The sequence below is a fragment of the Rosa chinensis genome, chromosome 2, assembly GCF_002994745.2.
Source record: "Rosa chinensis cultivar Old Blush chromosome 2, RchiOBHm-V2, whole genome shotgun sequence".
Classification (NCBI taxonomy): Eukaryota; Viridiplantae; Streptophyta; class Magnoliopsida; order Rosales; family Rosaceae; genus Rosa; species Rosa chinensis.
Genome location: NC_037089.1, coordinates 72,368,321 through 72,391,976, shown reverse-complemented (window position 1 = coordinate 72,391,976; position 23,656 = coordinate 72,368,321). Strand labels below are relative to the sequence as shown.

General features: G+C 36.3%; 3 protein-coding genes across 3 annotated transcripts; 1 reads left to right on the top strand and 2 right to left on the bottom strand.

Moving 5' to 3' along the window:
* The first annotated feature begins 2,985 nt into the window (after positions 1–2,985).
* On the top strand, positions 2,986–6,357 carry LOC112187901 (cytochrome P450 724B1). The gene is made up of 9 exons (XM_024326866.2): positions 2,986–3,487; positions 3,579–3,903; positions 4,025–4,177; positions 4,318–4,593; positions 4,710–4,796; positions 4,911–4,989; positions 5,160–5,266; positions 5,866–5,987; positions 6,089–6,357. The coding sequence occupies exons 1-9, from the start codon at positions 3,252–3,254 to the stop codon at positions 6,180–6,182; spliced, it is 1,479 nt and encodes a 492-aa protein (XP_024182634.1). The 5' UTR covers positions 2,986–3,251; the 3' UTR covers positions 6,183–6,357.
* Positions 6,358–6,474: 117 nt separating this feature from the next.
* On the bottom strand, positions 6,475–12,115 carry LOC112187900 (subtilisin-like protease SBT5.3). The gene is made up of 11 exons (XM_024326865.2): positions 11,933–12,115; positions 11,707–11,816; positions 11,520–11,617; positions 11,252–11,416; positions 10,302–10,410; positions 8,479–9,013; positions 8,189–8,286; positions 7,818–8,063; positions 7,591–7,705; positions 7,272–7,485; positions 6,475–7,187 (listed from the first exon to the last, which is right to left on the bottom strand). Exons 1-11 carry the CDS (start codon positions 12,017–12,019, stop codon positions 6,649–6,651), a joined length of 2,316 nt encoding a protein of 771 aa, XP_024182633.1. The 5' UTR covers positions 12,020–12,115; the 3' UTR covers positions 6,475–6,648.
* Positions 12,116–21,122: 9,007 nt separating this feature from the next.
* On the bottom strand, positions 21,123–22,247 carry LOC112188542 (heavy metal-associated isoprenylated plant protein 39). Its single transcript, XM_024327681.2, has 3 exons — positions 22,108–22,247; positions 21,883–21,961; positions 21,123–21,749 (listed from the first exon to the last, which is right to left on the bottom strand). Exons 1-3 carry the CDS (start codon positions 22,111–22,113, stop codon positions 21,478–21,480), a joined length of 357 nt encoding a protein of 118 aa, XP_024183449.1. The 5' UTR covers positions 22,114–22,247; the 3' UTR covers positions 21,123–21,477.
* Between the last annotated feature and the right edge of the window lie 1,409 nt (positions 22,248–23,656).

Below are 23,656 nucleotides of genomic sequence, written 5' to 3'. Positions count from 1 at the left end.
GATCGGGCCCAAGTTCTAATTCCAATTATTTGTAAAACTTCTAGGATCACCTTACATAGAGAGGACTTCCTCATAAGCAACTATCAACTGATGAAAAGCTTTAGCCTAATATTTCAGGAACAATTCTTAGGTTCACCCCTAAAGTGAATGAGCATATTCACCCCGTTGTCGATTAACATATTTTTACTTAATAAATTTATAATCCAACGGTCTATATCTTAAATTATCTTTTAAAGATCATCTATGTACAAAATTAATCAAATTGAAAATCGTTTAATTATCTAATTGAATCAAACAAATGGATGGTTCTAACAACACTTACGTATTACTACTATGATGAACCGTCTATGTATTTCATAGAAATGAATAACTAAAAGGTCTTCAATTTGATTAATTTTTTACAGAGATAATCTTTATATTACGTTATACAACATGAATGGTTGGATTAGAAATTATAAAGTTATTATGCGTTAATCGCAAGAGATGATGAATTTGCTCATTCACCCTAGGGTTGAACTAAGTATTGTTCATATATTTCAGCTTTCTCTTCCTAGACTTATTAGGAAGCTTGATGCCCTTAGACAGAAGGCCTTCAACAACCACCATAAACTCTGGCTTATTCTTTTCCCTTTCAGCCAACCCAACATGCGCTTCTTTGCAGTTGAAACCACAATACCACCAGTTTTTGAAGCTAAACTAAAGGCGGATCAAGATCAATTTGCACTGATTAAAAACAATCGAACAACCTGTTTAGCTCACTGATTGGATTTAGAACTACTGAAGATATTGATTTTTTTTAACCAATTGCAAAAATTACTGGAGTATTTACTTAGGCTACCTTTAGTTTGCAGTAGTGATCCTCCCACCTATGTTATTATTATTCAGGTTTAGATAGTACAACGTGGAGGACATAGAGCCTAAATCTCGTGCTAAATTACAACCATCCTCAATAAGAACTCCCAAATAATATCAGAAGTTTCATCAATCCAATACACATCAAATAAGTATGATCTAACAAGATACACAAGTCTATTTGCGACACCATTACTTACTTCACATTATATGTGAAGCAAATAAGGATAACCTAGCAAACTACTTGAGTTAAGTACACATCCAATAAGGATGACCTAACAAAATTACTTGAGTTAAATACTCTAAGGCCTCGTTTGTTTCATACCCTAAGGCATCGTTTGTTTCGCGGATTTGAGGACTTGGGAAAGAAAAGTTATTCATTTCATTTGTTTGGTAACCACAAAGTCCGGAAATGCTTTCCTAACATAAGGGAAAGTTGGGGGTAAACTCATTCCACTCAAACTTCATGGGATTGAGTTTCCCATCTCATTTTCCAGCATTAATTGCAATAATTTTGGACAATAATACCCCAGCATTAATTGCTTGAGTACTCTTGGTAGTGTTGAAAATTCATTTTTGGTTGTTTTTATTGTAAAATAGAAGGGTATTATTGAAACATTGATATATTTTTACTTTCCTTTCCTGCATCAACCAAACATCTAAAGGGAAATCAAATAGTCTTTCAGATAAAGTCTGCTTTACCAAACACAGGAAAGAAAATCTGACAGAAACTTTACTTTCCCTTCTCCACAGAAAAGACAAGTGAATTGATTTCCATTCTGTAGACCAAACGAGGCCTAAGTTTTATCATAACGTCAGAACTACTCAGCATTCTATGTATCGTTTCTGTTTGGATTTTACGCAACCAGTACCACCGAGAAAACTGCAGTCAAACGCAATGGTCCCTAAGATACAATTGAAGAACCCAAGAAGCATATATTGCAAACTGTGCCTTGACTCATCAGAATCTATTGAGTTAATTGATAGCATAGAAGAATTCCCTAGTTATTGTTAATTGCTTCTGTTATGAATTTGTCTTATGATGTGATCACAAAGTTTATTATAAATTAACCTAGCTCTATTCAGTATTGAACTTAATGCACCGCATGTTTCCACTTGCATTCTCCAAATTAAGATCGATGCTGACATTAGTTTCTATACGATCACGAATTACTGCAACTTTCGAGACTGGTATTGGTATAGATCAGAACTCAGAAGCAAAAACGAGTACGAGCAGCAGAATCTACCTACTAACTATGTTTAAGTAATCAAATTACTGAACAAACCCAATGAATTGTTTATTAATTTCTAAAAGCAAATTAGAGTAACTATATTGTATTGCATGATTGTTATGCGATAATCCCAACATATTAAAGGGCGTATGATTAAGTTAATAAAAAAGGAACAAATTAGATCATGTTGACTAGCTAAAGCATGTTATAATCTGTTAATTCTAGTGCTTTATTTTACTCAGGATCAAATAATTAATCTGTGGCTTACCCAATTTATAATAATCAGTGTTTTTTTTTTCAGTGTTTTTTTTTTTCGTTTACAATAATCAATAGGTTGAAAGCTTAAAGTTCTTACACATACATTGGGTGTCCATGTGCATGCATGGGCTGCTCAATCTAGCAGCTACTTCCAATGCGTTGGGTTAGCAGAAAGAAACCAAGTAAAAGCACACAAAAATATAAAGAGGATCATTAAACAATTGATTAAGTGCGTGTACAACCACTAATCAAATAATTAATGGATGATTAAACCTTGTTGGTGTGGTCTAACTGAACTCACACATTTACGAACTTTTGTGTTAGGAGGGGAAGCAGAAACTAAGATTAGTGAGAATAGAATTAAACTTTAATTAGGGTTCAAAACTTCAAATGAATCAAATTTTCTGCCCAGAGAAAAAGAAATAATCAAATCTCTTTGCAGGGCCACGTACCTCTAACTTTAATGGCGTTCTTTATGTGTTTAGGTATAAGCCTAGTTGTCGCACTAAGAATTGGAACCCATATCATCATCCGTTTTCAGCTTAATACACTAATAATCGGTGTTATGGCATAAAGTTAACGTGATACAATTCATTCTTATTGTTTCAGACCAGAAAAGCTATCATACGAGTGAATCCCTCTCTCTCTCTCTCTCCCCTCTGCATCTCTGTTACACTGTGGCAGTGGTCTAAGATCCTAGGCTTGCTTCATTTTCCATGACTCTCTGACAAAGTTGATTCAAGACAGTAATAATCTATGGTAATTAAAAAAGCCAGCTTTCTATCCTCTTGTCTCAACAGACGGGTAACCTTATAATATAAATACCCTAGCTTAGCTCCTGTGTCTTTCCTACACAGAGAGCATCATCATCACCATCATTGGTTCCATTCCACCTCCCTGAGCTAGTCTATGACTTTGTCCATGGCTGGAAGTAGTACTTTTTGGCTGCTTGTTCTGGTTGGTATGTTCTTCATCTTTCTTTTGGGTCGTCTCATTCTGAACCAGTACTCACCCTTGTTCTTAAGGGTTGGTCCTACTACACCTAAAGGCTCTTTCGGGTGGCCTGTTTTGGGTGAAACTCTTGCTTTCTTGAACCCTCATCCTTCTAATTCTCTTGGAGCTTTCCTTCAACACCATTGCTCTAGGTAAACATTAACCCGTAATCTTGTTCCTTAATTAGCTTCTTGATAAGTTTCAAAATTAAAAAGTGGGTTTCTTTTTCATTTTTTTTTTCAGGTATGGGAAAGTGTTCAAATCCCATTTGTTCTTGTCCCCAACGATTGTGTCCTGTGACGAAGAGCTGAACTACTTCATACTTCAGAATGAAGGCAAGTTGTTTGAATGTAGCTACCCGAAACCCATCCATGGCATTCTCGGCAAGTCCTCATTGCTGGTGGCTGTGGGTGACACTCACAAAAGGCTCAGAAATGTGGCCGTCTCTCTGGTCACCATTACCAAATCCAAGCCTGAGTTTCTCCACGACATCGAGAACACTGCAGTTCGCGTTCTTCGGTCGTGGAAAGATAAACCACAAGTCATCTTCTGTAAAGAAGCTAGAAAGGTAATTACATAAACGATTGTAGGAATTCTGATCACTTTACTCTATATCATCGGTTAATAATCATTAGCTTCATTCTTGTGTTTATTAACATGTTTTTTGTTATATAATTACATGCATGCAGTTCACATTCAATGTAATAGTGAAGCAAGTGCTAGGTTTGAGCCCAGATGAGCCACAGACCACACAAATTCTTGAAGATTTTCTGACTTTCATGAAAGGGCTCATTTCTCTCCCTCTCTACATTCCTGGAACTCCTTATGCAAGAGCTGTGAAGGTACTCAAAATCAATAAATAAAGTATTATATATAGTTGTTTTTTTATCAAATTCATAATTAAAGTTCTTCTCTTTTTGTTGCAAAAAAAAAGTGGCTATAGCTAGGCATGCGAGTGTGACCATTAATTGTGTCTTTACAGGCTAGAATTAGGATATCTTCAACTGTGAAAGCAATCATAGAGGAAAGAAGAAGAAGAAGAACAAGAAGAAATGAAGATGGGATTAGTACTAATAAGTCTAGTAGTAGTAATAGTGATTTTCTTGAGATACTTCTGGATGTTGATACCTTATCTGAAGATGAAAAAGTGAGTTTCGTCTTGGATTCTCTACTGGGTGGGTACGAGACTACCTCTCTATTAATGGCCATGGTTGTTTATTTTCTAGCTCAATCACCCTCTGCATTACAACAATTAAAGGTAATCAATTAACCCAAAATGATCTCTATTCAATTCTTTATACATATCTTTTCTCCTTTTTGGCCAAGAATTAATGAAAGAAGGGGTTATTAATTTTTTTTTCTCCCAATATAAAGGTTGAGCATCAGAATATTAGAAGGGTGAAGAAGAAAGATGAGTATTTGAACTGGGAAGACTATAGCAAAATGGAATTTACTCAAAACGTGAGGAACAATATTTCTCCTTTTTTTATTTCTAATTAATTAGTATTACAAATGAAAATTATACTCTTATTCTTTTGGGTTACTCATACTACATTTTGTACCTCTCCTTTTCAGGTCATAAACGAAGCTATGAGATGTGGGAACATTGTAAAATTTGTGCACCGAAAGGCTCTCAAAGATGTGAAATTTAGAGGTATTATTATAAAGTGGTAGTATTAAAGTTATGCTTTCGATTACAGAGTGCAAGCATGCATACATACCTTTTTGTACTTTGCAGTATTTGATGACGATCTGTTTAAAAGAAAAAGAAGATTTAATAAGTGGTATACTCTCTTTTCTATATACGCATCGATCTTTCTGCAGATTATAAAATTCCATCAGGCTGGAAAGTTCTACCCGTCATTAGTGCTTCTCATTTGGACCCTTCTCTTCATGCAAATGCTCTCGAGTTTCATCCTTGGAGATGGGAGGTAACTATCACATGCATCCAAACTTAAAAATTCTATCATTTTAACACTGTTTTACCAATCAGATTCTTAATAACAATCTTATCGGTAGTTAAAGACTGGCTTTATGCAGTGACAGACCAACTCTATCCACACATTCGTTAGATTAACTCTCCGCATGTGTCGTGTTGTTTACCACTGTATGGAGTTGATTTTGTTTATCGTGTCATTAAACAGTACGTCTACCATGCACTAACAAAATTGATGTACCTAAGGGAGCCTTTATACATTTGAGCTTGATGGAAAAAGGAAAAATAGTAATTCTTCCAATTATACGGACAATCCCACTTTTGAGTTTTTTATGATTAATTACCTACATTGATGAGTGATGCAGTCAATAAATATGTTACTATTTAGCTATAGTGTTACATTGACCTAGCTTGATATGGTTAAGGATGTAAAAGCTAGCATATCTGCAAGGGTTTTCAGTTAACTGACCACTTAATTATGAACAAAGAAGATATACGTTTAACTACTGATAATTATCATATATCCTTTAATATTTCTGTATTACTAATTACTTGTAATCTATAATGTTGGAATAATTTGGCCAAAAATTTAAGAGCGAAGATCAAATGTGCAAGAGATTCACTCCCTTTGGTGGAGGGTCTAGATGCTGTCCAGGATCTGAACTTGGGAGGCTTGAGGTTGCATTTTTTCTCCACCACCTTGTACAAAATTTCAGGTAAGTAACTAAATTATTGATGTTTAAGGCAAAAGCTAATTTACTTTTATATAGTACTTTAGGCTAAATAAATCGGAAGTTTCACCAATTCATTTGTGTAGGTGGAGGACTGAGGATGATGAGCAACCTATAGCTTATCCGTACGTAGAATTCAAAAGAGGGTTGCCACTTTACTTGGAGGATTGCCCCATTTGATCCCAAAGCAACTATTATTGTTTGGTGGAGCTAGCTAACTAGCTTATGAACCTTTGTTTCCACGTTATAACATAAATCTTTGTAAAAAGATCACACCCAGTAAATTTTTAATTATTCGATCCTTCTTGGAAGATTCTTTTACAGTTTATATATCCACATGCTCAACGTCACTCATTATAAGTTGTTTACATATTTTGATGAAACCACCTGTATGTGATGCTCATACAATAATACTCGAGTCGACATAACCGGCCTTAATGATGCATAAGTTCAGTACTAATACTAGTAGATATGCAGTTAATTATTATCAACTAATCTTGATTAATTTTCACTTTCAATCAATTATTGTACATCATCATCAACCTAGTTACTAGGATCATCTACTAGCTATAGTTAACAAGCCATGGAACTAGGAGATGAGGTACTGTCAAATTAGATGAAGCACATTTGCATGCATACTTCTTCTCTAGGCCGCCTTTATCACAATGGGACTCCTTACATTGTGCTTACCATCTGACCATATCAACTTTCCAAATACGTAATTTTTTGCTGCTTTGCCATCTTTAGCCTCCAGGACCACACTGAAGCTCTTTTCTTCACCAACCTTCTTGAACTCCAAGCTCTTTGGCTCAACAGAAACCAATACACCATTTGGGTTTATGATGAGTGCCGTATAAGTTCCCGGTTCTCCAACATTTTTCAGTGTTCTCGTCACAATAAGGGAGCCAGAGAGTTTAGGGACAGTGATTGAGGGGTAGTTGAGGTTTGCGAGACTAATAGCAGGGTTGGGGCATTTGTAGGGCTCATGTGAGAATGTTTCGATTTGTGTTTCATTGTATCCCAATGTGCATAGCAAATTCAAATAATCATCAGTGTCTAAATCGTACACCAACCCAGGATCCATAGCACTATTTGGATTAACATGTCCTGCTCCATAACTAAATGGTGTTGCCTCAGAGTTTGAAGCATTGAGCACTGGTTCCCTGCTATTATCTTGTGTTTTTGCTGTAGAATACGAGAAAGGAAACAGAATTTGGAACAAGGACTAAGAAGCTCCATGTAAAATGAAATGAGGATTAGTCTTCTTACCTGTGGTCATAATTGCAGATTTAATAGCTGCAGGACTCCAGTGAGGATAGAGGGTTTTTAGAAGGCCAACAACGCCTGCAATGTGTGGACAAGACATAGATGTGCCTGACACCGAGTTGAATGGAATTCGCCTTCTGTCAAACTCTAGATTTGTTGGCCCTTCTGCTTCAGTGTAGGCTGCTATAACACTCACTCCTGGTGCAGTGATATCAGGCTGAATGTGCAACAATAGTGAGTAATTTTAAAAAATACAAATGATAGAAATATTTGAAGAAAAGTCCTTCCATGATGAACAGAATTGTAATGTAATAACTAGAACCTTAAGAATATCTGGTGTAATGGTGCTAGGTCCCTTTGATGAAAATGCCGCCATGAATGGAGCTGGTTTTGTACCCAATTGCGTAGTTGGACGTTTTATGTAAGCTCTAGGATACCTGTTATACATGATTTGTGTCTAGATTATATTTTTTGAATGTTAAGGTAAGTGCATTGCATAGACATTTTTTTGGTGAACAATATGATATTTTTATTGGCATGTGATCTTACTTGGTTGAGTTGATGTAAGCAAAGACAAGGGAGCCATCGGTGAAATTGATATGTGATGCAGGGAGGACATGTGGATCGGAGATAATTTCATTCCCGTTAACTTCACTGTTAGCAAGAATCATCCCCACAGCACCAGCAAGTAAGGCTTGTTCACCCTTGTCCACTCTTGCATTGTCCCCTCGAAGGCAGGCCAATATCTTTCCCTTAACCTTTTCTGGATCAAGCGTTCCAGCCTTGCACAGCAGACTGCAGAGAAGTATCTATCGTTAGCAGAAAATTTCTGAGATCGAGCTTGCATGAATCTGATAATTAATTTAGTAGTAGAATGAAATGATCAGGAGAACTCAATATTGACGTCTTTATATCCTTACGCTTCTTCAATAGATGTATTAGCTGCTTTAGCATCTGCAGCACTTGTAAGTGGATAGAACCTCTTGCTTGGCAAGGCCACAGCTGATAAGCTTTGTCCCTGCAGAACAAGATCATAAGAGTTACTACGTACCAGGGGTTTGCACAATTTTAAACAATATACAGTGTCAACAAGATTTAAAATTATCAGACAATCACTAGACTCCAAAAACTCAAGTTGTTAGAGAATAAGCCAACGACGTATAACATAAGCCGCTCACTCACATGTACGATAAAAAGGACTCTAACTAACCTTGAAGTGTTTCCAGTTGCCAAGAGTGATATAAGTAGGGAACTCCCTATCCATAGTACTAGCACCTACTGTGATCTGCCACACCGCTACATTGGACACAGTAGCATCATCTGGACCAGAATTCCCAGCTGAGCAAACCACCACAATGCCATGCTTAACAGCATGAAAAGATCCAATTGCAACACTATCGTTGAAAAATGCAGTGGCATCTCCACCAAGTGATACAGACAGCACATCAACACCATCATGTATCGCCATGTCGAATGCAGCTAATATATCTGCTTCAAAGCACTCACTTCCATTCACTGGAGGCCAACACACCTTGTAAGCTGCAACCCTAGCTTTTGGTGATCCACCTTTTGCTGTTCCATTTCCAAAGCCAAACACACTTGCCCCGGTCACAAAGTTGCCACCCGCTGTTGACAAGGTGTGAGAGCCGTGGCCTTCCTCATCGCGCGGTGATTGGAAGGAGGAGTTGAGGGGTCCGACCACTGCAGCAAAGCCTTTGTTGAAGTATCTCGCTCCAATTAGCTTCCTGAATAATTATTAGCTTCGGTCACAAGTTTCTTTATAGAAATGCCATTAAGAAAATACAACTAGTCCTACACAAACTTCAGAGGAAGAGTCAAATGCTGGCCATTATATATTATACTGTAAGACAATAGTCATGTTCTCATTGTTATAATACGATTAGTTTGCTTGCTAAAATATTATACTGTCTTTCCTTAGAGATAACAGCAGATTACACATGGGAGAAGAAGGCAAGAGAAACTTCCTTATAAGCTTATTATATGTGGGTTAAAAATTGGTAACAGTAAAAAATTTCTTGATGTCATGCTTTTGGGGTACAAGCAGTGAAAGGTAACTTGAGAATAGTGAATAGAAGTTCGGTTCCTTTATGAAAGATATGAACATATTGTCATGGAAGGGAGCATCGGGCACCTATTTTCATGCTAGCTATGGGACAATGAGTTTGACTTCTACAACTTGATTAATCGATTCTCCTAATTATTGGGTATCCACACGATAGGCAAAATTGATTTAGGACGCTTTAATCCACACCTAGTTAATAGTGAACCAAATATTAATCAAATCGCAGAAGCAATGGATATCTGGAAAATGGGAACATATGCAGGGCAATGGAGCAGAGTACTGCAAGTGCAGTTGTAATATATAATTTTGACCTTCTTCGTGACTATAACTCTTTAAGTCAGATTTATCTTATGAATTATGCTGTTCTAGGCTCCTAAATAAATATCGGCTTATCGGCTTATCAGACTAAAGTGAAAAGTTTCCAATGAGCTCTGCTTTGTAGATACCATTTTCCCCACCACTAAAGTAGACCACCTTTGTTGGACCATCCCAAGTTTGGATAAAGCTGGACCTGATCACTAAGAACTAAACAGCAGGCTCTCTTTAAATCTTTAACACATTTTAGTATGATCCTTGATTCCTTGTTAGCCAACCACGTATACCAAGTTAACATCTTTCTTCAGTTGCAACCATAATAACTGCACGTGGAGAATAGACACATACTAACAGAGTAACAGACGTAACTAAATATAGTTATTTAACTTATTTCTCTAAACAAGGCTCCAATACCATATTAGACAAATTTATTATACCCCAAAAATTTAAACAAATTGTCAATAATGTATACCAAACTAACTACTAACAACTCTAACCTAGCTTAAAATTTATCTATATGAAGTTAGGAACATAAATCAATATATCCTGAGATTCAAAAAGTGATTCTTGTTGAAGAAAATCAATTACAGAATTTGTGTAGAAAATTCTAATAAAATAGTAATTATTTTGGGTACCTGTTGCAGTGAAATTCAGAATCTGCCTCATTTTGGCAGATTCCTTTCCACTTAGATGGAATCGGTCCATACCCTTCATCACTAAAGCTCTTGGATTCTGGCCATGCCCCTAATTACCACAATCCCATTGAAAACACACAGTAAGGCTAAAGATCATGCTCAAGAACAAAGAACAAGACATTGTCTTGAAAATTATGTTCATATCCTATATTTTAATCAGCAAATCCAAAAATAATTGGAAGGGAAATCATAAAAAAGATGAGGAAGGCAGGTACTGCCAAGAATCTTTTTTAGTTGCCACAGCTGTGCAAACAGTTTAAATAGTGATTCCAAACTAGGAAATAATATAATAACAATTGCACCCTAGATCAAACCTTATAATACAACGTACCCTAAATGATAAGGCTACTGCAAATTAACAGAGCTCTAACAAGAACACTTCTAACAGAAGCAGTATGTTTTTTTTTTTTTTTTTTTTTTTTTTTTTTTTTTAATCCCCACCCCTCCCCACCCATGATGGGGCTCGAACTCCTGACCTCCCAAATGAGAGTTCAGACTTCTAACAGAAGCAGTATGTAGCATGTAGCTCCAGAATATTAATACTCCGTAGCACTATACAACTTTTGGGGAGGATGCTCTAGCTGGAAGACCTTAGCGTTCATGAATGTGCATACATGAACGTGCTCATGTAAGCACCACTAAAACTGGTCAACTCCAGCACCATTCTAGAACAAATAGAAATCCATATAAATGTCTAGCCTTATATTGTTGAAAAACACTCTTAATTTGAAGTGTCTGATAACAAGTCAACGATCCAGAAGTAATTATTGTGCATTTGGCATCAAGCGAATTGGTCCATTCAAAATATTATAGTGCATGTACTTGACTTGAAAGTGAAGGAAAAATATATATTAAAATTCAGCAAATAAATAAAGAAAAAAAAAACTTACCAGTATCAAGGTTTGCTATAATTGTATCTTCACCATATCTTGCCTTCTCCCAAATTGAATTTGGGGGAGTAACACCATTATGCTCAAGTCCCAAGAAATCCCATGATCTAGTTGTGTGTAACTTTCTTCCCTTGTTCAAGAAAACTGAGATTACCTTTGGATGCTCTGCAGTGAATTTCAATGACAGTATATATAAGATGAGGAATACCAGAATACCAGAAGAACAAGTATTTAATTTCATTAAACATAGAAAGTGCAGAATATCTACTAGCTATCTGAGCTGCATCTTCTTCTTCTAATGTGGCAGCAAAGCCATTGATGTGCCTTGTGTATGAGTAAAAGATGGAGTCTTTTGCAACTTCATGGCTGCATTTTGGACATTTAATCAAACAGTTGGTGAAAACTTGGAGCTGGGTATATGAGAATATGAACATGTGATAGATTTTTATATGTACCTGCCCAAGAATGATCCAAGAAACTCACAGTGATTCTCTCTCACTCGGGTTAGTTCAAGTTCTGAAAAGTTTGGAGGGTGTGAGTGAGCTCCAAAGTACACCACATATGACTACAGCCAATACAGTAAGAAGCAAAAGTATTATTAAAACAAACTAATGAAAATCATCACGAAAGCTACTTATCATGAATTTTTTAATGGAAACAATATGAAGATTGAATGCTTGCCTTTTTGATAGCAAAGGTGGGTCTGTGGAGTACTAGAGAAGAGAGAAGAAAAGAGAGGAGGCAAAGGCCAGGTATTGGTAGCCTCATTGCTTGCTTTGCTTGAGTACTCTTGTTTCTTGCTTCTTGGTTGAAACAGAAAGTTGGGATTTTATAGAATTATAGTTTTTAAAAACTTCTAAAAGATATTGCATAAGAAATGAACTCTCTCTCTCTCTCTCTCCTTTTTTATTTTTTAGAAAAAAATATTGCCACTTAAACTAATTGATTAATTATTATTTTTCCAAATTTGTAAGGATGATGATAATTGAATAGGTTAAGATGCAGAAGGTGGAGATCAAGTATTTTCAATGCTAAGGGGGATACTGAAATGGGGAATCTAAGTTTTGAACCTTATGCAGCTTCAACATCAACTGGCCAAGGATAACAATGAAAACGTACTGCAACATGTACAGAGTATTGTGGGCTCTTCCACTAGGGAGTCCTTAGCTAGCTGTTAAAAAATGCTACAATTAAAATAAGGAACCTCACCCCCCGAACTGTATTTGTGATGTGTCTCTCATATTTATCGTGAGAAAAATTTAATTGCTGACATGATTGCTAATTTTAGTTCGAACTCTGTCTATTTTGGATACTCCTCATTATGCAACTTGCGGTCAATAACTTGCTTGGGATTGCTTGGTCCCGTGTTACTTTAGCCTTTTGTCTTCAGCCATACATTCTTTTGGTTGTGCCTTTGGAGTCAAAAATGAAATGGACGGGACCTTCCTTGAGCTACAATAGGGTTTCATATTGATCAATGCTAATTAGGGATGACAAAAATCTCCATCGGGTAGGGTACCCATAGAATATTTGACCCTAATGGGGAGAAATTCGGGTAACTGGGATGGAGATCCCCAGTATTCGAATTATGAAATCGGGTACGGGGCGGGGACGGTATTTTGATCCCCATCCATTACCCACCCAATAAGAATTATACGAAATACATATATATATATATATTTGTTTATTTATTATATATATATTTGATATTATTTATAAATAAATACTTATGTAAACTTCATCTTTTTGTCAATATTTAAATTCTGTTAATAAATATGCTCAAAAAAAGGAAGATTCTTTTAATAAAAGATCTTTATCAACATGTTAATTTTTCTTGATTGACATAAGAAATTTATTTTATTTTGATGTTCAATTTTAACTTCATATTTGACAATCCATAATTGTTTGTATAAATTTTTATATAATAAATTGGTAATATTGTTAATGGGGATTGGGGCGGGTATGTGGACCTAATCCCCAATGGGGACGGGGATGAGGAATCTCTAGTATCTTATTACGGGAATTGGGGAGGGTATGAGGATGAAGAATGAAGTCGGGTATGAGAATGGTAATTCAATCCTCTTACCCTACCCTCCCCATTGCCATCCCTAAGGCTAATCCTTTTTTGGTTTTTGTTGCTGTATATGGCATCCACTTGGGGCATTGCCATGGTTTACAAGCATCTGTTAGGGTTGAGTATAATGTATCACTAACATATATGGTTTGCTTGAAATATAAGAATAGTCCTTCACCTCGTCCTGGTCCTAGGTAAGACCTGAAATCGAATCTTGGAAATTTCCTAGGTAGGGTTGGGATTTTGTGGAATGATAGATGATTGCCACCTTGCCTCTATTGGCTAACCATAAAGAGGAAGGAATTTAGACCAAATAATTTAGACCAAAGGAAAAAGGGAAAGGATCCTTTCCTAAGCAAGAAAGTTGCCTAAACTTCCTAAGTTTTCAACTACGTAAAAACACTAAAAACACGTGTAACAACATCTAATGATTCACAATAGTGCCACATAGTGATTGACATCGATCAAAAACCAATGATATCCTCTCCACCGATACAGTTCTTCTCTCTCTCATCTGATCTTCAATCTCCAAAACTCTCTTCCCGACCAAATCTGACTTGATTTTGGTTCCACTCAGTTCCACTTTGGTTCAAATTTTTTTGGTCTTTGTTAAGTTCTTGACTCGTCCTTATGGGTTTTGGTGGTTGAATTATTTTCTTGTGGGATTGGTTGGGATTCAATTGATTGGACAGGATTGGGAATGCTGGTCATCAATTGAATTGGTATTGTTCCAACCATAGCAAAAACCCAAACTGATCATCAATATCACAGAACATCTTGCTCAAGCTTTCTTCTGTGATCATATGGTCAATCTTTTGAGAGCATTGGAGTTGCTCATGCCTTGATGATGAGTTTTGATGAAAGAGTTGTATTCCCGAAGGCCTTATATATAGTAGTAGTAATAGAGGTAGGAAAGAGGAATCAAGGCTAGCTTGTGAACACAATTGATTGAAAGAGGGATCAAGGCTAGGCTTGTAAACGTTTGGATTTCGATGAGAGGAATCTGAGGATGGAGGGATCTAATACCAATGCTATCAAACCCATAACTCCAAAAGAAACACAATTGATGGTATAACAGTTTACTCAACACCCTTAACAAATACTCACAAGTGGGTTTCAATGAATTTGATGGGATCTCTTGATTTTTCTGAAAATTTCATTAGAGTTATAGAGAAGAGGCAGTGTGATTGTGCTCATTTTGAGATTCCATTTTGTAGTTGTGGTAATTGATTTCATTGATATGACATGTAATTTCATACTCAAACATAAACCCAGGTTCTCAAATTAAGAAGAGCGCACAAGGGCTATAGAAGCAATGCATGAGATTTTTGGTCTGGTGATTAGGAAAAGAAGAACAAAAAGAAGAAAGAAGAAAGAACAGAAGTGATGAAATGAAGTACAAAGAGAAGAAACTAGTTTTTTTTTGTTTTTTTTGAAATAGAGAGAAGAAACTAGTTCAGCAAAAGACAAAATAAAACTAAAAAATAAGACAGAAAAATCATGTGAGTTTGTTGCGTACCGTTGGATCTCATAATAGCCATGTGGCGTTACCTCCTTCAAAACTTAGGTAGATTGTGAGGTTAGGAGAGAATCCAGATCCAAGAAAAAATGAGGAAGGAATATAGCAAGTCGGCCGAGGATTGCTTCCCTGCCCTAAGTTAGCATTGGTGGGCTGTTTGAAATTCCAGTCAAACTTGAGCCTGGGCATATCTGGGCCCTGGTCTTTCTGGGCTTCTCAATTATAGTAGTTTACTTGATGCCGATTTTCAAATAGTGAAGGATCCAAACATTTGGTTCCAAAAATAGCCCATTTCATGCACTTCCATCGATCGTATGTTCAAGGGAAAATAAACAAACGAAATGCAGAGAGTACAAGAAACATTGATGGGAAACATAGTTATTTCCCGTCATCGTTACGAGAGTCATGAAGCAGCATAAGACGTGTTTGGGTCATTTAACTGACAGTGTATCCATTGTACAGGATATTGCTTTGGCTCCCACATCAAGCTAAAAGCATATACAATGGCATTGGAATTTCAAGCTGATGGGTTGATATATACTGGTAAGTTACACATATCTATTCATAACTCGAAGTTCTTTGGTTTAAAGTTTAAACACATGGATAGTGGAAGTATATTTTTAGTGAGTTAAATTTAAATTTGCTGATAGAATGTCATCAGTGCCGGATATTAAAGGCATATCAAGGACAATATATAAGGGTCGACGGTGACAATCTGAAGTTATTATCTAGTTGTGATTCATCGATTGTGAGAATGTGAGTACGTACATTACCTTTTCTTATTTGATTATCTTTTGTTTACCTTGATCTGCTGGTTTGTTAAAATTTGGTGTGTTGGTTTCATTTCTCTTGTTTAGATGGGATCTAGAACAGAAACCAACTAATGTTTACGTGGAAGTTTCAAAGACTCATCATGCATGCTATGTAGTATGCCAATTGCTAACCTTATATTAATCTTACTGATGTTGTCACAATGTTATATCTTATGAATCGTACAAAATGAAGAACACTAGATAAAACAATTTCAAATTTGGGGATGAAATTAGCAGCTGCAAAGACTGCTCAGGAATCTATACTTAACGGGTCACTGATTGCAAAAGCTAGCAAATGTGTGGAGGTTCAAAATTGAGCATATTTCAGTATTCTAGGGTGCAGTTTTGGTATAGTAGTAGTGAAAGTATGATATGTAAGTACATATATTGAAGTGATACAATGAAATTCAAGGGACTCAACTATAACATATAAATTTGAGACAAAGAAAACCCGGTAGCATCGCGTGGGAGTAGTATTGTAACCAATTCAAAAGCAAGACAAAATTGTAGAAAACAACCAACCAAATTAATCTCTTCTACAATTTCGTTCTGCATGCAAGTCATGACGTGCTATAATCTCCGATTATCATCTTACTATGCAAGTCTTACTCCTCAAGAAAACTATTCTAGTAGACTTTAATTCTAATCAATCGGCGACGCGCGAGTCTTTTGATACAAAGTTACAGACTATATATCCAGAGACTTTAGTTTCACCTAAAACTGGTAAGGAACCTGATGATGTCTGAAAACAAAAGTGTGAGACAAACTGACACGTCGTTCCATTACTTTTTTTTTTTTTTCACGATACAATGCAATGCAAATTTGTACGTGGCGGGGAGAATGTAATATATGATTCACATTTGCAAATTAGGGTTTATCATAATTGGTGTTTATGTTTTTCTTTTTCTTGGAATGGCAAACATATTTTCATTCTCGACGTTTAAATTATTACATGAAAAGATCGATCATAATTTCATAAGTCTTCCTGGTATACGCAGGGCCGACCCTAAGGACTGCCGCCTTGGCTGCTGTCTTAGGTCACTGGTTTCTGAGGGCCTCGGAGAATTTAGTTCTGTATATATGTTATATACATTTATATTCTTTGTTAACCCACTTTCTCCCCAACTAAAGTTCGAATGTAGACTTGGTCGATCAAAGGCAGGTCAGGAGGACTCTGGGTGGCGAGTTAGTGTTGACAAAGTTGTGTGTCAAGGATTCACTGCTCATGCGCATATTGTCTTTGCCTTTTAATTGTAGTGCAAGTTAAGTCTGTAGTTGAGTCGGGGTTTGTTTGGTTCGGTCAGTCAGTTATTTTGGAGTTCCAGTGTGAAGTCCAGTGGTCATTTTTGTGTATGAGATGATGCCAAAACTCATTGTATCCAGTTCATTATTAATGAAGTTTCTTCTTGATAAAAAAAAAAAAGTTCGAACCCTGCTTCCATTTTTCTGCTTTTTCAATAAGTTAATTCAACTTTTCTTGGGCGCAGTTTGAACCTTGCTTCCTTTTTCACTTTTTTTGTTGTTGTTTTTCACTTATTAATTCTATATCTATTTCTATTCAAAACACATTATTTTGTTCTGTTATCTAGTGCCAATGACTAAAATATAGAGTATCGAGGAAATATCGATACTCTGAAAAATGAAAATTTTGACGGAAATATCAATATCGATAAATTTTTTGAAAGAAATGGTGGAAATTGAGAGAAAATTATTGAAATTTTAAGTAAAACTTTGTGAGCTACTTCTTTGTTCCATTATCTATTATATTTGAAAAAAAATGGTGAACAACCTTCATTTCATAGTGAATTATAGTAATTTAAAGTACGTATGATGCTCCAGTAAAATATATGGTACCAATTATAATTAGAGATTTAATAAAATTGTAGAACTATTCAATCAAGTACAAACGAATTAATATTACTAAAACGTGGCAAAAGTATTTTAGAGATCTTGTAAAACAGTAAACTATTTAGAAATGTTAAAGTTAACAAATTAAAAGGGGAAAATTTCACAAATTGTCACTCAATTATGACTCGTTTGACACTTTGGTCACTCAACTTTCAAATATATCACTTTGGTCACTCAACTATTACTCTATCAATCACTACTTTAGTCACCGAAGTGGTATTTTGTCTCATTTTAATCACTTCTCCCATTCATTCCAATTCAGATTTCTTAATTTTTCACAATTGGTTGGTTGAAAATATCTTTGATATTGTGGCAAATAAATTTTTTTCAATAAAAAAAATTAATGAAGTGACTAAAGTGATTAACATAGTTAAAGTTGAGTGACCAAAGTGATATATTTAAAAAGTGAGTGACCATTTGTGATAATACAAAATTGCTAGAAATTATATGTTAGAAGTTTAAATTAACTGTAAAAAAATAATAATAATTGTTTCCATGAAAAATACATTCTAATATAAAAAAGAGTATATTAGAAACAAAAACAACAGTCAGTCGAGTTGGTTGGGGCCTTGGGGGCTTGAGGCGTTTCTTGATTCCCTTTTGGAAGGGGACAGGTTTGAAACTTGTCTATGTTCAAGGTTTGCTTGGTTTTTCTTTGAGGAATATTTTGGAATATTTCCTAAATTTCGAAAAATATCACACATTTCGGTAAATATCGGGATATTTCGTAAATATCTCGGGAAATTATGGTGGTAGGTAACGAAAATTTTGGGAACTAAAAATGTGTGTAAATATGTATGTGTGTGTGTGTGTAAATATGTAAATGTGTGGAGGCCACTTTTTGATTTTTCAGCTCAAGCCGTTAGAATCTTAGGACTGGCGGCACCGGCCCTGGTTATACTTGGGATGATATGAGTTTGACTCTCATATTCATATAATAAAGAAAAAATGAAACTATACTATATCGAGTAAGGACATTGCTTATACTATATTGACTAAGAACATTGCTTATTCAATCTAAATCTTGAGATAATTAATTATAGAATTAAATATTGTTTAATACTTGAACTTTTACCCAAAAAACATTTCAGTCCTTGACGTTCTAATTTCACACGTTTAGCTTATTAAGGCTAAGGACAGAAGTGTTTTTTAAATAAAAATTTAAGGACTAAATAGTATTGATCCTTAATTATAAAAGTGGGAGAGAAGTCTGTTTAATTAAACAATACAAGACCTTATAAGCTCTTAGGCTACATGGGATTTAATTGTTAATGTGATGTGTAGTGTGACTTGGGGAAAGCATAGCTAGTCGGCTTAGCATGCCAGTAGGTAAAAGTGTAAAACATCTCCGATTTTCCCGTACCTCGCTTTGAAGCAAACGGTAATGACATTGCATAACGTTTATACTCATGTTCATCTATCTTTTTGAAGTTAAAAGGGAATAAGCGTGTGAAAACAAAACAGAGGAATTAATTGCATTCCTTTACTTGGACCGTATACGTATTCCTCAATGTGGTCAATCAAAGTACCCTTTGGGACCCTGTCCTATAGCATAAACGGCCGTAGGATAATACGTTAAACAACCTTGGCAAGGCTGTAATTTGTCTCATACAGTGGCTTAGCCGCCGTCTAATACCCTTCTGAACAAGGCCCCTTATGGGGTCACCATTTCCAACGAGGCTAACAGCCAAAGTTTCTTCATTCCTGCCGCAAAGCTTAGGCACCACTTTGGCATTATATGCAGCTAGCTACTAATACACAGGAATAAGATGCACACACTATATTAATTGATTCAGATGGAGAATTGAAACCCTTTTGTTCTGTGCAGAAAGAGTTGCGAAATATTGTTGAAGAAAAAAACTGTTTCGGCCGTCTGGTTCAGCTGGAGTTATGAGTCCTATCTAATCTCTCATATCTGCTATTGGATCTTGTGCTGTCTTTGCTTACTTCTATCACTTCCACCCTTCCTTATAAATCATACTTCTCACCATGCTTCTCTTGCACTCAACCAAGTTTGAAAGGAAAAGAAAGAGACTGAGATTCTTTGCAAGTTTCCTCTTCGACAGACAAAATTAAGGGTACGTAAAGCTAGCTAACTTGTTGGGTGCAAAATTATACTGTGCAGTAATGCATTTCTACGCCTAGTGTTTTTTTTTTTTTGCTTATTACTAGTTCGGAAAATCTCTATCATACTGATTTGTATGCTATGTTGACGGGTTTTAGCTGTTCGATTTTCGAGTTTTTCTATTTCTTTTAGGTTGTATCATGTATGTGGAACTTTTTTTCCTCCACTGTTAGAGTTGATGAGAGAATCAAAATGTCATACCGATCAGTATTGTAGAACGAGATTTGCTCTTACTAATTCCCATCCGGTTTATAGATTAATTGTATGAGGTTTACTTTATAGTTTAATGAGTCTTAATATTGTGCAGGTCAAGTATGATGCACAAAATATGGATGGGTGAACATCTTCTACCAGATCAGTTGACGCATGACATGACGTGCCTGGCTCCCTGGATGCCATCTAAGCAACTCGTCAATGAAAATGTTGACTTTTCTTAGTTGGCATCGTGGGAGTCATGCATGTTGCCGGCATCTGATCGTCTTACACCATCATTATCATCATTTTTCTTCACTGATTATCATTTTACAGGTTTGCTTGCTAACATAAGGGACAGTTTTAAGGGATTGTAAGAGACTGATTATCATTAGCATCTCAGAGCATCTTTAGCAGACTCTCTATTTTGACTCCTTAGCTATTTTGGAGAGCATGTATAGTTTTTTATCTATTTTAGCAGCTGCACCAGACTCCTAAGTGGCTCTCTATTATAACTTTTAGCTATCTCGCTCCCAAATATAGAGAGCAGGATGAGGCTCTCTGTAATTTAAAACATTCTTTTTAAGTTATTTTATGTAATTTATAAATACATTTAAACTACTTAATCTTCATTTAAAAAATAATATAAATTCAAAACTAGCTAAAATAGAGAGCATTGATGCAGATGTAATTCTAAAGTGGCTAGCTAAAATAACTTTTTAGCTACTTTAGCTAAAATTTGACTAAAAAATGGCTAGCATTGCTAAAGATGCTCTCACAGTCCCTTAAAAGTGTCCCTTAGGTGAGCATATCTTTATCATTTGATTTATTTAATCATTTCTTTCAGCATGAGCAGGTACACAATAATACAAGTGGTGCTTTTATCTCTGTTTCTCTGATAAGAACAAGTGGTGCTTCTATTAGTGATTCCATAACCCCTTTTGATTTTCCTTCTATTTAGTCCAAGCGTAAGCACAGGGTAATTGCCTATAAACTGCGTGGAAAATTCTCACTTTGTCTTTGACTAAAAATGGTATTTTGTACCTGTAGTGCAAATTAATAGCTAGCAAACAATGCCTTATTTTGTGCATTTCATATAGTTTTCCCCTCCATTATTCATACTCATTTGCATCCAAAGGACCCCAATTGGTAAACATAAAAATAAAGCTCAGAGAAATCACAAAGATTGAAAAGTGGAAACTCTAAATCTGCATAAAATTCCTAGTTGTACTAATCCCAGAAAAACAAAGCCATGATCTATATTTCATTGAAGGGAACCATATATGTAGTACCATAATATTAATCTAAATCACTGTTGGAGTAAAGGGTATGAGGTCTAACATTCATCTATTATTGCATAAATGGAGCAACTGGGCTTGGCTCATAGCACTGGTACGAATATGGACACTGATATGAAGCAACTGGGTAAGTCATGATCGATATGAAGCCAACTGGTATGAAGCCATGATCGATATTTCATTGACGGGAACCATATATGTATTACCATAGTAGACTAGTAGTATAATACTAATCTAAATCACTTTTGGAATGAAGGGAATGATCTCTTGGGTCAAACCGTCAAACATTCATCTATTATTACATAATGGAGCAACCGGGGCTTGGCTGATCATACCACTGGTATGGATCAACTGGGTAAGTCTGAGGCCATCCGACGATGATTTGCTCAAATTTAGGCTCCTCCTTCTTCTCCTCCTTCTTCTTCTCCTCCTCTTTGACAGGGCTCACACTGACGACGTCAGCACGCTTGACGCTTTTTCTGAGAAGTCTTGTAAGCAAAACCACATCAACATCATTTCCTGTTACTTCAATTTGGTCCTTGTCCAGTGGCAGACTTGCTGAATCCACCCCTGTTATTTCCATCAGCACCCAAATGGGGGATTTAGTTAATTTTCAAGAACTAGAGCAATTAATTATGGGGATGATTGAAAAAACAAGGAGAGTTTAGACAGAACAGAACAAGAACAGAGTATTGTAATTTACCATCAACTCCAACTGCTGTCTTCATTGCCTTGGATCGGGACTTCTCGTCGTGCACAGAGAGCCTGATCACCACCTTTTGCTGCAAATCAAAACACAGAAGAGAGCTTTCAGAATTGGCAGAAAACCCAGAAATCAAAATGACCAGAATTGAATTGGAAGTGCTTGCTATATGTTGCCCACAATGCATATATATGCATCATTTGCAAGAAACTCGATCACACATACCTTCATGATGATAATGAAGAAGATATGATGGAAGATGAAGATGGCACTTCTGGCTTTGGGAGTTGATGGTAGGGGAGGACTAGGAAGAGGTGTGTTCTGTATGATTGATTAATAGATTGGTAATGAACCTTGCACCAAACTCTCTGGTATTTATAGGACTAGCTCGCTACTTTGTTTTGACTTGTGCTGAGGAATTGTCGTATCCACTCCGAGATTTGAAGGGTATATTGGTAATTTCGGTCTCTAAATTTTTTCTTTTTCCTTCATTATATGGGTATAGCGTTTAGGGGTGTAAATGAGCCGAGCCGGAGCGAATACCAAGGTGATCATGTTCAGCTCATTTATTTTTTATCGAATTTGAGCCGGGCTAAAGCTTGATTTTTTTTTTCATGCTCAAACCGGCTCGGCTCGATTTATTGGACGAGCTCGAGCTTGAATAGCCTTGGCTGGGTTCATTTGACTTTAAATTTAAAAAATAAAAAAAGGAGAAAGAAACACAAACCCCTTTTGACTTTATTGTAATTTATTTTACTTAAATTCTCAGATCCTCTTACAATTGAAAAGGAAGGTAATAAAAAGAATTAAAGATTTGAGACTAGAAAATTATATTTTTATTTATATTATAAATTTTCATGAGTCGAGTTTTAATAAGCTCAAGGTACTCATGAGTTAGACGAGCCGAATACATCATTGTTCAAGCTCGGCTCGTTTTTTTGTTAAGCCTAATATTGAGCTCAAACTCGGCTCATTTATCTTACAAACACGAGCCGAACGAGTTAAAATCAAACCGAATACGAGTTGAACATGAGCTGTATCGAGCCTATTTACAGCCCTAATAGCGTTTGGATCCAAATCTCATCTAGGCACCCATCTCCCCTTTCTTAACAAAATTACAGAGGGAGGAAAGAGTTAGCTTATTAACATTGAGAAATTCCCCTTTGTTCATCACTATCTTCACTCAAACCAAATTTTTTTAAATGCAAAACCCAATAAAAATTTCAATTTTGATTCTTTTCCATCTTCATGCAAACCCAGAAAACCCCACCTTGTAGAGAGCCCAGAATATTGATTCCAAAACGCCACCACTTATATGAAGCCCAGATTGATTCCATCCAATTCGAAGGAGAGAGAGAGGGTACATCCCAGACCAGCGGCACCCCTCATTGGCTGCCTCCTCCTCCGTCGCCCCGGCCAGCGCCCTCCAACATCCCAGACCACCGACTTCTTCTTCAGGCTACCCTCTGCCCAGACTCTGAGACCGAAGTCACCACCCCGCGCTCGACGCCAATGACTGAGACCCAAAACCATCACCTCCTTGTTCAATCCACTCGTCCTCGTTGCCGTCGACGAAGATTGATTTCGTGAAGATGCTGCAGCTGAATCTGGTGGTCGGAGGGCCTACTCGTCGTCGGATTTCAGCAAGAAGGTGCGAGTGGAAAAGAGATGGTGAAGATGAAAATTTAGATGGTGAAAATTCAGATACTGTACGGATCATTTTCGTCCACTCCTGATCGTCAACGACTGGCTTAGAAATTACTAGGGTTGGAAA

Bases quoted from the DNA above. Each gene is read 5' to 3' on its own strand.
- LOC112187901 (XM_024326866.2), top strand. From the start codon at position 3,252: ATGACTTTGTCCATGGCTGGAAGTAGTACTTTTTGGCTGCTTGTTCTG. The intron at 4,594-4,709 runs GTAATCAATTAA...CCCAATATAAAG, and splicing joins CTGCATTACAACAATTAAAG to GTTGAGCATCAGAATATTAG. The intron at 4,990-5,159 runs GTATTATTATAA...ATCTTTCTGCAG, and splicing joins CAAAGATGTGAAATTTAGAG to ATTATAAAATTCCATCAGGC.
- LOC112187900 (XM_024326865.2), bottom strand. From the start codon at position 12,019: ATGAGGCTACCAATACCTGGCCTTTGCCTCCTCTCTTTTCTTCTCTCT. The intron at 11,618-11,706 runs GTACATATAAAA...TCCAAAATGCAG, and splicing joins CTTGGATCATTCTTGGGCAG to CCATGAAGTTGCAAAAGACT. The intron at 11,417-11,519 runs GTAGATATTCTG...AATTCACTGCAG, and splicing joins AGATGCAGCTCAGATAGCTA to AGCATCCAAAGGTAATCTCA.
- LOC112188542 (XM_024327681.2), bottom strand. The intron at 21,750-21,882 runs GTAAATTACAAT...TGGAAATAACAG, and splicing joins GACAGCAGTTGGAGTTGATG to GGGTGGATTCAGCAAGTCTG.